Source organism: Grammomys surdaster, unplaced genomic scaffold, assembly GCF_004785775.1.
Source record: "Grammomys surdaster isolate TR1022 unplaced genomic scaffold, NIH_TR_1.0 125976, whole genome shotgun sequence".
NCBI classification, from domain to species: domain Eukaryota; kingdom Metazoa; phylum Chordata; class Mammalia; order Rodentia; family Muridae; genus Grammomys; species Grammomys surdaster.
Window position 1 is genome coordinate 31,357 of NW_021620792.1, and position 12,626 is coordinate 43,982.

A 12,626-nucleotide genomic window follows, 5' to 3' on the forward strand; every position below is an offset into this window, starting at 1 on the left:
GCTCATGGAGCACTCTCCTGTGTGGCTCATGGAGCACTCTCCTGTGCAGCTCATGTAGCACTCTCCTGTCTAGCTCTTGGAGTACTCCCCTGTGTGGCTCATGGAGTACTCCCCTGTGTGGCTCATGGAGCACTCTCCTGTGCAGCTCATGGAGCATTCTCCTGTCTGGCTCATGTAGCACTCTCCTGTCTGGCTCATGGAGCACTCTCCTGTCTGGCTCATGGAGCACTCTCCTGTGTAGCTCTTGGAGCACTCTCCTGTGCAGCTCTTGGAATACTCCCCTGTTGTCTCTTGGAACACTCTTGCAGGCTGTTAGGATTGCTTTGCCTAAGACTCATTTGTAGCTACCACATCTTCCATTCTCTGGTTTCAGGCTGTTTTCTTCCTGTGTCGCTTGCCCTCGGGTTTGTGAAGTGGAGCTGCAGTCTGGGTGTTGCTCATCTGTCTCATCTTTAGGTCCTGTGACCGAGTTACCTCTCTGTGGAGTGTCCTTTTCTTAGGAGTTGGGTATGGTTAGGAATTAGGCTTTTTTGAGGAGGTGTGGGTTGTTAATATGATACAGACTAGCCGGGGGGTTCAAACTGACACTCTTCTTCTGTGACAAGTTGGCAGACGTGAGCCAGCATCCCCATGTGAAATGCTTTTAAAGATGGAATCATGACGGTAGTGGAAGCGCTCATGTTTGGTCCCAGCACTTGGGAAGGAGAGGCATGCAGGTCACTGTGAGTCTACGTAGTGACTCACAGGTCCCAGTCTGTGTCATAAGTTCCAAAAAGATGTATATATGGGATGGCGGTGAGGAGGACTAGTCTAGGTGTGTGTGTAGTTCCCACCCTGTGGTACTGTCTCTGTTCACTGGGACACTGGTGGCACAGACAAGAAATGTGCATTTTGTTAAGCTCCTGGGGCTTTTCAGAGTAACCTAGCCAGTTTCTAGAGTGTGGCCTGCACACCCCAAGAGAGCCCACTTCAAGGAGTCAATGAAGTCCAAATTACTTTTGAAATAACACTTAAACCATGTTGGCTGTGTTCAGCTGTGGTGACACTTGCCCCAGCAGTAACTGGTCGTGGTGGAAAGTGTTCTCAGCACACTAGGGCAGGAGCCATAGCATTTCCTCTAGAACAGATCTTTCTCCTGTTGCCTGGGCAGATAGAGCAGCTGGCTCACTGAGAAGGAGGCAAGGGAAATGACTGGTTGAAAGCTCTTGTCTGCTCTGTGCTGAGGTACAAGCTAGGCAGCCTGTGGTGCCTTCTGCATACTGAACTCTGGCTGACAGTAGAGTTACTAGCTAAACTAGCCAGCCCCGCCCCTCCTCCCTTTCTCACCTAGAAGAGTGAGTAGTAAGTGGTTTGTTTATAAGACTTGGGAAAGAGCCTGCTCCCTCAGAGACAGCTGACGTTCTCCACCGCCAGAGATAAAATGGAGTTCGAGGGGGAATCAGACATTCGAGACTGTCTCCTCCCCTGAGCTTGTTAACTTCCCTGACACGAACAAGTGTGGTATATAATGTGACAGAAGTGTGTCACTGTTTGGTAGATCTGCGAAGATCTCTTCACAGAGCAGGATATTCCTGAGTGCTCAGGAGTGGGTAGGCGGCGCTCAGAGCCGGTGTGCGCACTTTGACATACAGTTCACCTTCCAAAGCAGCAGCTCACCTGAGTGTGTGTCCCGGTGGCTTTAGTAAGGTCACAGTGAGGTAGCCGTTAGCACAGTTCACGATTGAGGGCACTTTTGTGGACTTGCTCTCCCTCTTGGCCCTAAACAATCTCCAATCCACTTCCTGCTTGAAAATGTATTGCATTTTTATTTATTTTGTATGAGTGTGTTTGTGTAGTGTTGTGGGGAAGGAAGGAGGGCATAAGGTCAGGAGACACATAGGGGAAGGCCTTCCTTCCCGTCATGTTGGTCCCCCAGGATTGACCTTAGGTTGTCCACCCTGGTGGCAAGCACCTTTACCCACTAAGGCATCTGCATGTCAGCAGCCCACTGGGTTCTGGGAATCAAACGCTGGCCATTAGGCTTGTGTGGCAAATGCTTTACCCCCTGAGCTGTCTCTCCTCCCTCATCTGTGTCATATGGAGTCTTTTAACATGTGAGCTTTATGAATGCTGTGATGTTTCTAGATCTACCTGTTACCTCATGACCCGGTGTTCCCTGTAAAAAGCCATCACATCAGGCCACTCATCACTCAGGGGATTGGGGTTCCGCCTTTTGGCAGAGAACACCCACTTAGGAGGTTTGGTGTGGACATGTTTTCCTAACTCACTGGCACAGAACTAGGAATGCATTGCTGGCCCAGAAGTTGAGCCCTCTAAGGATCCTCGTGGTTGCTTCCCAGTGGCCACATTGTGATAAACTTGTAAGAAAGACATTTATCAAGTTTTGGTATAGAACTTGGTGTTGGGTATGGTACAGTATCACCTGTGGTTATAAGCAGAACTTGCACAGCCTCCCTTCTATCTGAACATACACTCATGAGGGGCCACCTCTCGCCCCAGTTTCTGTCCACATAGTGGCCAGCAACAGATCGAACACAAAGCTGACCTGAGATGGTACCAAGCCGTCTCTGGCCCATCACTCTGGCATTCTGTGTGTGTGTGTGTGTGTGTGTGTGTATTGTATATATGTATTGTATGTCTGTGTATAACTGAGGTAACAGCTACTGAGTTGTCACCTGTCCTATCCTGTGCCGGCTAGCCATCTCCTTTAAAAGAAACAAAAAGAAAAGGCAGGCCACACAAAATCCATTTTGAAGAGACTGTTTGACATTGAGCAAACTGAAGAAGGGGGACCCAGTCCTGATGGGCTTGTGGCAGGGGAGAGGCTACCTGTTTAAGTGCTGGTGATACCTCGGAGGGGTCATCAAACCTTGGTGAAGTTAGGCAGTCTGGCTCTTCCATCTGCAAGTGGTTGACGGGACTTTCTCAGGGTCATCCTGCGTGCAGAACCGGGGGCTGTTGCTGGCCCGTGGAGTCTGTTTACTTAATGATGGCACGTTGACATGACGGGTCTATGATGATGTGATTATCTAGACAATGTGGGTCCTTGGAAAAGTTTTACTATCCAATTAGTGTCGATCAACCCATGGCGGGGCCGGTATACACTGGGTCAGAGGTCAGAGGTCAGAGGTCAGAGGTGAACATGCAAAAAGCAAATGAGCTTTTATTTTAGTTGTTGGGATTTCTGAATTTCATGTGTATAAGCATTGTTTTTTAAGTAAACCTTTTCTTTAGGGGGTGGGAATGAGATTAGTAGCTTAGCAGGAAACCTGCAAGGATGGTATAGTCTCTCCAGGCCAGTTAGTTCCCTCTGCTGTGACCAATGAGCATATTTTCATATAAAATGGAAAGTACAATTATTCCAAGGATGAATAAAAGGTGATTTTTAAATAACTTTTTGTGTTGTAGATTGTGTTGTGTGCACGTGTGTCTGTGTGTGGGCGTGTGCACATAAGTGGGGTGTGTGCACATGAGCGCAGGTGCTCACAGAGGCCAGAGGAACCTGGAGCCTGAGTTACAGATGGTTGCACGCCACCCAGTGCCAGTTCTGGGAACCAAACTTGGGTCCTCAGAAAGAGCAGCCAGTGTTTCCAACTGATGAGCCCTCTCTCCAGCCCTGTATATACGTATTTTATATATTGGAATATCCAGGGTCGTGTAAACATTTCTAGAGCACACAGAGTCTGGAGTGGGGGAAGCGTAAGAAGGTGTATGTGGGGGAGGGGGTGTCATGAGAACTTAGCTTTGATGATAGTGTCCCTGCTAATGTTTAGTCAGACATTTCTGTGGTGTTGGGTTTCTAGGTTTTTTTGCTGCCGTTCTTGGTTTGTTTTTTGTTTTGTTTTTTTGTTTATGTTTTTTTCTACCATTCAAACAGAGCCATGGGAAACCTCGGTGTGTGGTTTCTGTAGGATGGCACTCATGGTTTCTGCAGGATGGCACTCAGTAAAGTGTTTCCTAGAGCCAGGTGTGTGCATCTTCAATGTCGCTAACTTCCCAGATTGCCTTCCCACAGGAATTACAAAGATCCTGTCTGGTTTTCTGAAATGTTTGTGTAGCCATCAGATACGCAGGGTCTCCTTAGTTACAGAACACCGTTGGTGATGCTTAAAAACACAAGCCATCAAGATAGCAGGTGGGGTGGTACACACCATAATCCCATAGTCCCAGCACCAAGCAGGCTGTTGTAGGAGGACCTGGGGGCAAGTTGGGGCTACACAGGAAGATCCTGCCTTAAAACCTTCAAAAACAACAGGACGTGGTGCCTCGCACCTATAAGCACAGCATTTAGAAGGCCGAGGCAGGAGGATTGCCAGGAGTTCCAGGCAAGCCTGGACTACAGGATGAGAAGCTCTGTCTTAAAACATAAAACAAGGAAACAGGAGAGAGTCTTTTGTAGGTCTTTTGTTATACATTCATAGCTAGAAGCTTCCAAAGATGGCTGCCTTGTGCTGGATGCCTCTAGCTTTCCAGCAGCTGGGCTCCTTCCTCTCAGCTCAGTGATGTGGTTCCTGTCTTAAGAGAAGGCATCCAGGCTCTATGTCACTCAAGGGGCCACACTCCTCTCTTGGCTCAGCTTGGCAAAGGGCTATGTAGGCAGAATGGCATCTCTGGAAGCAGACGTAAGGATGACTGCCCTGGGCTTTTTCACACAGAGGAAGAATCTTGCAGGTTGTCAGGCTTCCTGCGGTCCTAAAGTCATCCCCAACCCTATTCAGTTTCTTACATGAGTACTTGTCACTTACGCAGCTGAGGCCTCCTGGTCTAGAGGTATCAGATGACAGCCGGAGATGATTAGAATTACACAGTTTCCTCCTGGTTGTAAAAGTATTCCAGCTTTGTGTTCTGTCTCGTGGTGTGTGTGTATTAGTATCTAAAAACTTAACTTGGTGGTGGAGAGGAAAGTGGGGTTTTTTTGCTTGTTTGTTTGTTTGTTTTGCTTTGTGCAATCGGAGAGGATAGCTTTAACTTGACACGGTTTCCTGATGGCATAGACCGCGTCTGTGCCGGAGGGTTGGGGCGAGGGTGGAGAGATGGAGGTGTCATCTCCTTTAGGGCAAGTGAGATTGCAGGCAAAGCACCTGAGCCCTCCTCTCACCCTGTGGTCTCATTGCAGGAAGAGAGGGCCGTGAGAGACCGGAACCTCCTCCAGGTTCAAGACCGGGAGCAGCCCATCCCGTGGAAGGTGCAGTTTAACCTAGGCAACAGCAGCCGACCCAGCAACCAGTGCCGCAACTCCGTTCAAGGGAAACACCTCATTACTGACGAGCTGGGTACGCTTCCCTCCCTGCACTCAAGGCCCAGAGACTCTGGGTTTGATAACCTTCCCTCCCAATGCTTTACTTCTTGCTAATCTCCAGGGATGCCCGTGTGTGTCTTCCATACTCCCTTCTCCATCCCAGGCTTCCTGCAGCATCTGGAAGCTTGGCTGAGCAACCTGACTCCTAGCAGTTCCCTCTGCCTACAGTGCCAGCCTTGGCCTCAGTCCCAGGCCACTGCCTACCACATACAGTCATGGTGTGTGTGTGTGTGTGTGTACCCCATGTCATGTATGTGGCGGTCAGAGGACAGCTTGTCAGAGTTGGTTTTTTTCCTTTCACCACGTGGATCCCAGGGATTGAACTCAGGTTGTCGGGCTTGTTGGCAAGCCCCTCTCCTGGCCGAGCCATCTTACCTGGCCTGTAAGTACCCTTTTAAAACAAAAGTTGAGTACAGAGCTGTTGCTTCATAAGGAAGTGCAGTTAGCTGACAGGTGGACTGGTGGCCTGTAGTCCAGGACTTGTGTCTACGGACTCAGAAAACAGGATGTTTTAGTGTTAGGTGCCAGTTTGTCATTGTCTTTTATCATAGCTACAAATGGTTCATTTAGGTCAGACAAAGACTCACACACTCCTTCAGTTAATAAAAAAAAAAAGCCAATACTCAATTTTTTAATCAATAAAAATACCGTAGGGGCTGCAGGTTTTACTTTACCTTAACAAATATGGGGGAAGTGGTTTAATAAAGAAAACTCGCAACTGTTGATACTGTTTAGCAATGAGGCGACACTGTGTTGCCAGGGTAACAGCACGGTTAAACAAGATAGCCAATTAGAGTCACAAACTTTTCAAAAGCTGGAAGTTAATTTCCCAAGTAAGACCAACACATTTGCCTGCCCTAGTCTCCCAGGACTCCGTGAGAATAACATCTTCAGAGCCGGAGCCGCTAAGCACCACTGCTTTCTCTGTGCCGCCCTGGCTGTCCTGGAGCTTGCTCTGTAGACTAGGCTGGCCTAGAACTTACAGAGATCTGGCCATCTCTCCTGGCCATCTCTAAAGGCGTGTGCCACCATTGCCTTGTGTATATGCGTCTTGAAACATCATGATGACCCATTTCTATGTATGGTTCTTCTCTCTCTCTCTCTCTCTCTCTCTCTCTCTCTCTCTCTCTCTCTCTCGTGTGTGTGTGTGTGTGTGTGTGTGTTTATCAGCTAAAAATAAAGAGATGGAAAAATGGGTGAGTGGCCAGGAACACTGACTGTTCATTCAAGAGGACGTGGTTTTGAGTCCCAGCATCCAGGAAAAGCAGCTCACTAACTGCCTATAACTTCCGCTTCCTGGGATCCAAGGCCGTCTTCTGACTTCTGCGGGAATCTGCACTCACATGCACACACACACAAAGTTAAAAATAAGAATAACTTCAAAACGTAAAAGGTAATTTTTGCATGATTCGTGATACATGGGGAAAGGCCTGGGTGAGCTCACTCTCCCCAGAAATTAGACCTGGTCCGGGGGAGGACCAGAGTTCAAAGCTGAGAGCTGGGAGTTGGCAATGTTAGGAAAAGGCCTGAGATGTTAGCTTCCAGCTTCCCAAAGGAAAGGACAGGTGTGTCAGCAGATAACATTGGGGTGCACAGTATTGTCCATCTCCTTGACACAGATGGAGTTGCTGTGTTGCTATCATCCGGGGTAGAATCCTGAGGAACGCACTGACTCTCTGGGAATTTCCTTTAGAAGCCCTGACAACACCATGAGTTGGGACATCTGGGAAGGAAGTGTCTCCCAGGACATCAGAGTGCTCATCTCTGCACCCCTGAGATGCAGCAGCAGAAACAACAGAAGCCACCAGCGCTCTGCGATGGGAATGGATCTCTCCTGGTCTCCCAAGTGTTGAGGGCCCTCTAGTGTCCCTGATCGTCAGTGTTCTGCCAGCTCCCACACAGACCTTGTTTTCCAGAGCAGTTCTAAAAAACAAGTTATCCTCCAACAGCCGCGCTCTCTGAGGACAGAGCCGGGGTGCTCAGACTGGCTGGTTGGGAACAGCTGCTGCACACCTGCGGGCCCCTGCACACACCCGAGGGGCCCCCTATACACGCCAGAAGGCCCCTGCACACACCCAAGGGGGCCCCCTATACACGCCAGAAGGCCCCTGCACACACCCGAGGGGCCCCCCCATACATGCCAGAAGGCCCCTGCACACACCCGAGGGGCCCCCCATACACACCAGAAGGCCCCTGCATACACCTTAGGGTCTACACATGCACCTGAGGGCCTCTGCACCTACCTGAGGGCCTAAATGGCCACTGGGGGCGTGTTTGAGGTTGGGTGATGGCCCTTACAGATTTTTCTGTCCTGCTCCTCCAGGGCAGGGAACTGTCTGCCTAGAAGCCCTGAGCAGTTAAGTAGTCCCAGTGAGGAAGGCTGGCTGAGGCTGGATGCGCGTATCTGTGTGATGGATTCTCGGTTGTGGAGCGAATTAGTTTTTTTCTCTTTTTTTGAGGTTTTGAGAACATCCCTAACTCTAGGGGCTGTGTTTCCCCGTTTGTGTGCGAACACCGGAAGCAGAGCCATGAAGGTCGACTGCGGCCTCCTGTTTTAACAGTCCCTTCAAATAACCACAACATATAACACATAACCACAACAGCAACTGGGCATCAAAAGCCACGCACTTGCTTTTTAAACCTGCAAAGCACCCGTTTTTGTGAATGGGTGCCTCGTTTCCTGACTTGAACTTTTTAAAAGAGGCCCAGGTGACCTTTCACCTGGTGCCATGCTTACGTTAGCACCAGACATGTTACTTCCACATCTGGTCCTGATGCTCAGTGTGCCCTGCCTCCTGTCTGCCTTCTTCATCCTCAGACGGAGGACAGGCGGCTAGTTGACTGCTGAACTTTTGTCTCTGTTTTCAGGCTATGTCTGCGAGAGGAAAGACCTGCTGGCAAACGGCTGTTGCGATGTCAGTGTCCCCAGCACAAAGCAGCACTGCTGTGATGGGTGCCTGGCCAACGGCTGCTGTGAAGCCTACGAGTACTGCGTCTCCTGCTGTCTGCAGCCCAGCAAGGTACGGGCTCCATCCCTTGTCTTCTGTGAATTTTAAGGGGAGAGCTAGGCACCTCTTTCAGTGTTCTGTAGGTGCAGTGGCCACTCCTGAGAGAGGAGCGTGCGCGCGCGTGCGTGCGTGCGTGCGTGCGTGTGTGTGTGTGTGTGTGTGTGTTTCCTGCTTCACGCCTCCTTTGCAGAGAGGATAGTGCTACTGCTAACCAAGTAGCTGGTGAATGAGAGAGGTTGGCCTCCTCCTTGCCCTCCCAGTGGGCTGGCTTGGCCAGCAGTTACTAGTTACTACCAGTACTGAATGCCTTGTTTCCATAGCAACTTCTCCTGGAACGCTTCCTCAACCGGGCGGCTGTGGCCTTCCAGAACCTCTTCATGGCAGTCGAGGACCACTTCGAACTCTGCTTGGCCAAATGCAGGACCTCCTCCCAGGTCAGAAGTGGTGCTGGGGTTACAGGAGGGAGCCAGAGCTGGAGAACACGGGCTGATCGATCTGGGGAGAGCCAGGGCGGAAAGGGGCTTCACTGACATGTACTGCAGTGTTAGGGGTGAGAAGGTTACATCCGGTACCAGTGAGAGGAGGCAGTCACTTGTCTGGGGCAGAGTTGTGGTTCACTTCAGGATCCAAGGGGCTAGAAGGTGGATATTCAGGCACAGGAATCTGAGGCTCCTAGGGTGAGCACACACTGCCTGCCATTGAGAGTTCTGTTCTCATAGCAGAGAGTGGCCCCCCCCCCCAGGGCCTCTGCCCCCATCACCACCCCCATCTCTGTTTATCTTCCCTTTGACATTTGTCCTGGGCTCAGGGCCACACAGATGTAAGTCAGAGGACCACTTGGGAGGGTCCGTTCTCCCCACTACACCGTGTGGATCCTGTGGGCCAAGCCTTGGCGGCAAGCACCTCTCCGTGCTAAGCCATCTTGCCTACTCAGTCTTTCTGGCTAGGCACTTGTTTCTGCCATTTCTCAGACAACCACAAGTCTCACACAAGCTCACTCCTCAGGATAGACTTCAGCTCTGGTCTCGCTCACCCCCTTTCCCATCTTTGGTTTACTTGAGATTGAGAACCTCGTGTGGGTCAGGATAGAGGAGAGCTCAGAGAATGTGAAGTTCCACTGATCTCAATGAGGGGGTTTCTCAGGTGAGTGGGCGGGAAGGGAAGTTGACTCACTTGCTCTTCCTGACTTGGTTCCTGCAGCTGACTGAGCCGGAAGTTGTGCAAATAGAGATAGTTCTCAGTGGGCACTTGGTTCGCATGCTCGGGGCCCAGGCTGCGAGTCTTTTAAGTGGAATTAATATGGTGCGTGGCTTTGGTAGTGGCTGATAAATGAGTTCGAGGCCAGCCAAAGCCTCAGATTGCTTGTATGAGAAGAAATTACTGGGGGGAGGGGAGGAGTCTATCATTGGTGGGGGACGGGGCATTGCCTGGGCTTAACCTCATTTGCTGTGCCCAGCCAGGGCGATCTAGGGGAGGATGCTTGGTCTGTGTGCAGGCCCTCAGCGCATGACTGCCATTTGATGTGTTAGGTCCCGGTGTTAGGACTCCGCCAGGGACCGGGTCTGTCCGACCACGGGATCAGTCAGAGGCCGATCCCACTGCTCCACTGTGTCTCCGCCTGTCTCAGATTTATCTTGTTTGTTTGTTCTTTTCATATTTACTAGTGGGGGCGGGGCACGCCACCACATGCACTCGGAGGTCAGGGGACGACGTATGTCTCGCTTCTCATTCTCCTCTGTGGGCTCTGGGGATGGAGCTGAGGTCCTCAGGCTTGGGAGCATGCATGGTGTTAGCCCCTGGCCATCTCATCTGTCCTCGTTTCCTTGTTTGAGATGGGGGCGCTCACATAGTCAGGCTGGCCTCAGGTTCACCGTGCTGCTGAGATTCTGGAGTCACAGATGTGTTCCACTCTACCCAGGTTTACGAGCTGCTGTGGCTCAAACCTGGGGCTTTGTGCATCTTAAGCAAGCACTCTGCCCGCTACGCCACATCCCTAGGCCCTGTTTCAGATGGATTGAATAGTCTCAGAATGCCCAGCGGGGCTGTTCAGAAGCTAGAGGTTGGGCAAGGGACTCTGTAGCTGTCACTGCAGCTGACTAACGTGCTCCTGTCTCCCTTCGCCAACAGAGCGTGCAACATGAGAACACGTACCGCGACCCCATAGCCAAGTACTGCTACGGAGAGAGCCCACCTGAACTCTTCCCTGCGTGAGGCCTGATGGAGGTACACGCCCAGAACCAGTCTGGTCCCCTGAAGTAATGAAGGAGAAAGCCACACAAGGATGCTCGACCTTGACCATGTCTTGTGGCTTCGGGTGTCTCCGGCTCCCTCACCGACAGCTGGAGCAGATGGGCGGAGCCATTCTATAGAGCAGGCTGGACGAGGTCCTGGCACCTTGCAGGGCCCTGGGACTGCTGGTCAGAGGCCAGGCGCCTGTTTTAACCTTACGTTGTAGTCATTTATTGACTTTTCAGAGTGGTGGAAGGTGCGGTTTTCTGTGCAGGTCACCTTTGCCTGTCCAGATGAATACATTGGAGGAGGTGACGGTTGCTCTCGCTTCCCGAGCATCACAAGTGACCACATGCTCCGTGAAAGTTTGTCTCCAGGAGTGTGGGGTGTGGGTGTACAGACTCAGTTCTGGTTCTGTTTTAACATCTGACCAGCAGGCCTTGAATCCATATCCCAAGATTCAGGGGTGCCTAAAGCCTCAGGCGGGGGGGGGGGGGGGTGCTGGTCCCACCGAGCCTTTGGAGAGCTGCCTCGGTGTGCTCATATACTGAAATGGGAGATGGGAAACCTGAATCCCTGGCTGACTCTCCCAGTGGAGTTTGCCATCACTGTGTCTCCTTGAAACCCCTCAGCCTCGAGAGGGGCAGGGGAGCCTTTCCGTTGTCTGTCACAGAAGCCAGTGGGGACAGGCAAATGTGTGCGTGTGCAGCAGCCGTTCATTCTTGGCTACTCTCCGCTCCCGGTGTTGTTTATAAAGAAAAGCCCAGCTCTTACTCCAACTTATAGCAAATTTCACATCCACCGTCAGTGGGAAATGAATGGGGAAGCTACAGTCCTGAGAGCATCCCAAAGGCAGGTCCGTGTCCAGTGCTTGCAGGACGGTTGTTACCAGTGGCTGAAACAGAGGTTTTAAGCCTAAGGTGAAGACACCTCTTCCTGCACTCCCCCATCTCGTTTTCTGGCCAGCCAGTAACACATGCTTCCTTCCCAGACCCTTCACCCACATTTACGGTGGGCCATGGTGTTTTGTGGGTTGACCTGGGACCAGCCTTGAGTCTCAAGATTTCCTGTCGGTGGCCTTGTGGAGCCTGTCTTACAGCTGTGTGCACCTTCACGATGAATTTCCTTCAGTTCTTCCCTGCTTCCTCTGGCTGTTCACTCGGAATTGTGACAGACTGGTGGGCAGCTGCTCTCTTATTTTGCCTTGCCACGCTGGGATCAAACCCAGGACTTTGTATGTGATTGGCAGACTCGCTGTTACTGAGCCACAGCCCTGGCCAGGGAGTCGATTTTTAGCGTCAGATCCCAGTGATTCTTTTCTGTTTGCTCTGGACTTCTCGGTTTGTTGACTCAAACTTCGTGAAAGAACTGGGTGATCCTGCACGTTCTGGCACATACTGGAATGTTCTGGCATGTTCTGACATGTGGTATGTGTTTGACACCAGCCTTGAACTCCTAACTCTCCTCCCCTGGGAGGAATCCACCTTTGGTTGGCAGTGTTGTTGGTTGGCCTTGCCCCTGAGTTCAGATTTAGAGTGCTGACCCAGGTTTACTATGAACAGTTGTGCCTATTGCCAGCTCTCCCCGGTTGGCACCAGAAAGACATGTTGTGTACATCCGTTGTGATCAAGAATCCAGTCTGTGCCGGGCGGTGGTGGCGCACACTTTTGATCCCAGCACTTGGGAGGCAGAGGCTGGTGGATTTCTGAGTTCGAGGCCAGCCTGGTCTACAGAGTGAGTTCCAGGACAGCCAGGACTGCACAGAGAAACCCTGTCTCGAAAAAACAAAAAGAAAAAGAGTGCATGGCCAAAATGGCGGGGTTCTAAAGGGAGGAGCGTCTAGGGGAAGGGAAACCGGAGATGGGGCTGAGGCAGGGGCTGAGTGAGGAGATCCAGAGGGAGTGATGGAGGAAGCCTGGAGGCCGGTGATGTGTGATGTGTGCACTAGGCTAACAAGCTCCATAGCTAGCCTTTTGTCCTGAGGTAGGTTGGTTTGTTTTGTTTTTTGGACCTGACACTTGATAAAATAATCACATAACACTAAAAATCACATAGCCTAGAGATAAACACCAGCTACTTTCTCCTTCCTC

General features: G+C 51.1%; 1 protein-coding gene across 1 annotated transcript in view; it reads left to right on the forward strand.

Moving 5' to 3' along the window:
• The window catches only part of CUNH12orf49 (chromosome unknown C12orf49 homolog), a 14,144-nt gene extending 3,237 nt beyond the window's left edge, over positions 1–10,907 (forward strand). Inside the window, exons 2-5 of the mRNA XM_028753928.1 lie at positions 5,117–5,273; positions 8,168–8,319; positions 8,628–8,741; positions 10,435–10,907. Of these exons, the coding sequence (XP_028609761.1) occupies positions 5,117–5,273; positions 8,168–8,319; positions 8,628–8,741; positions 10,435–10,518 (507 nt within the window). The 3' untranslated portion in view covers positions 10,519–10,907. The remainder of the gene's footprint in view (positions 1–5,116; positions 5,274–8,167; positions 8,320–8,627; positions 8,742–10,434) is intronic.
• Positions 10,908–12,626: the final 1,719 nt, after the last annotated feature.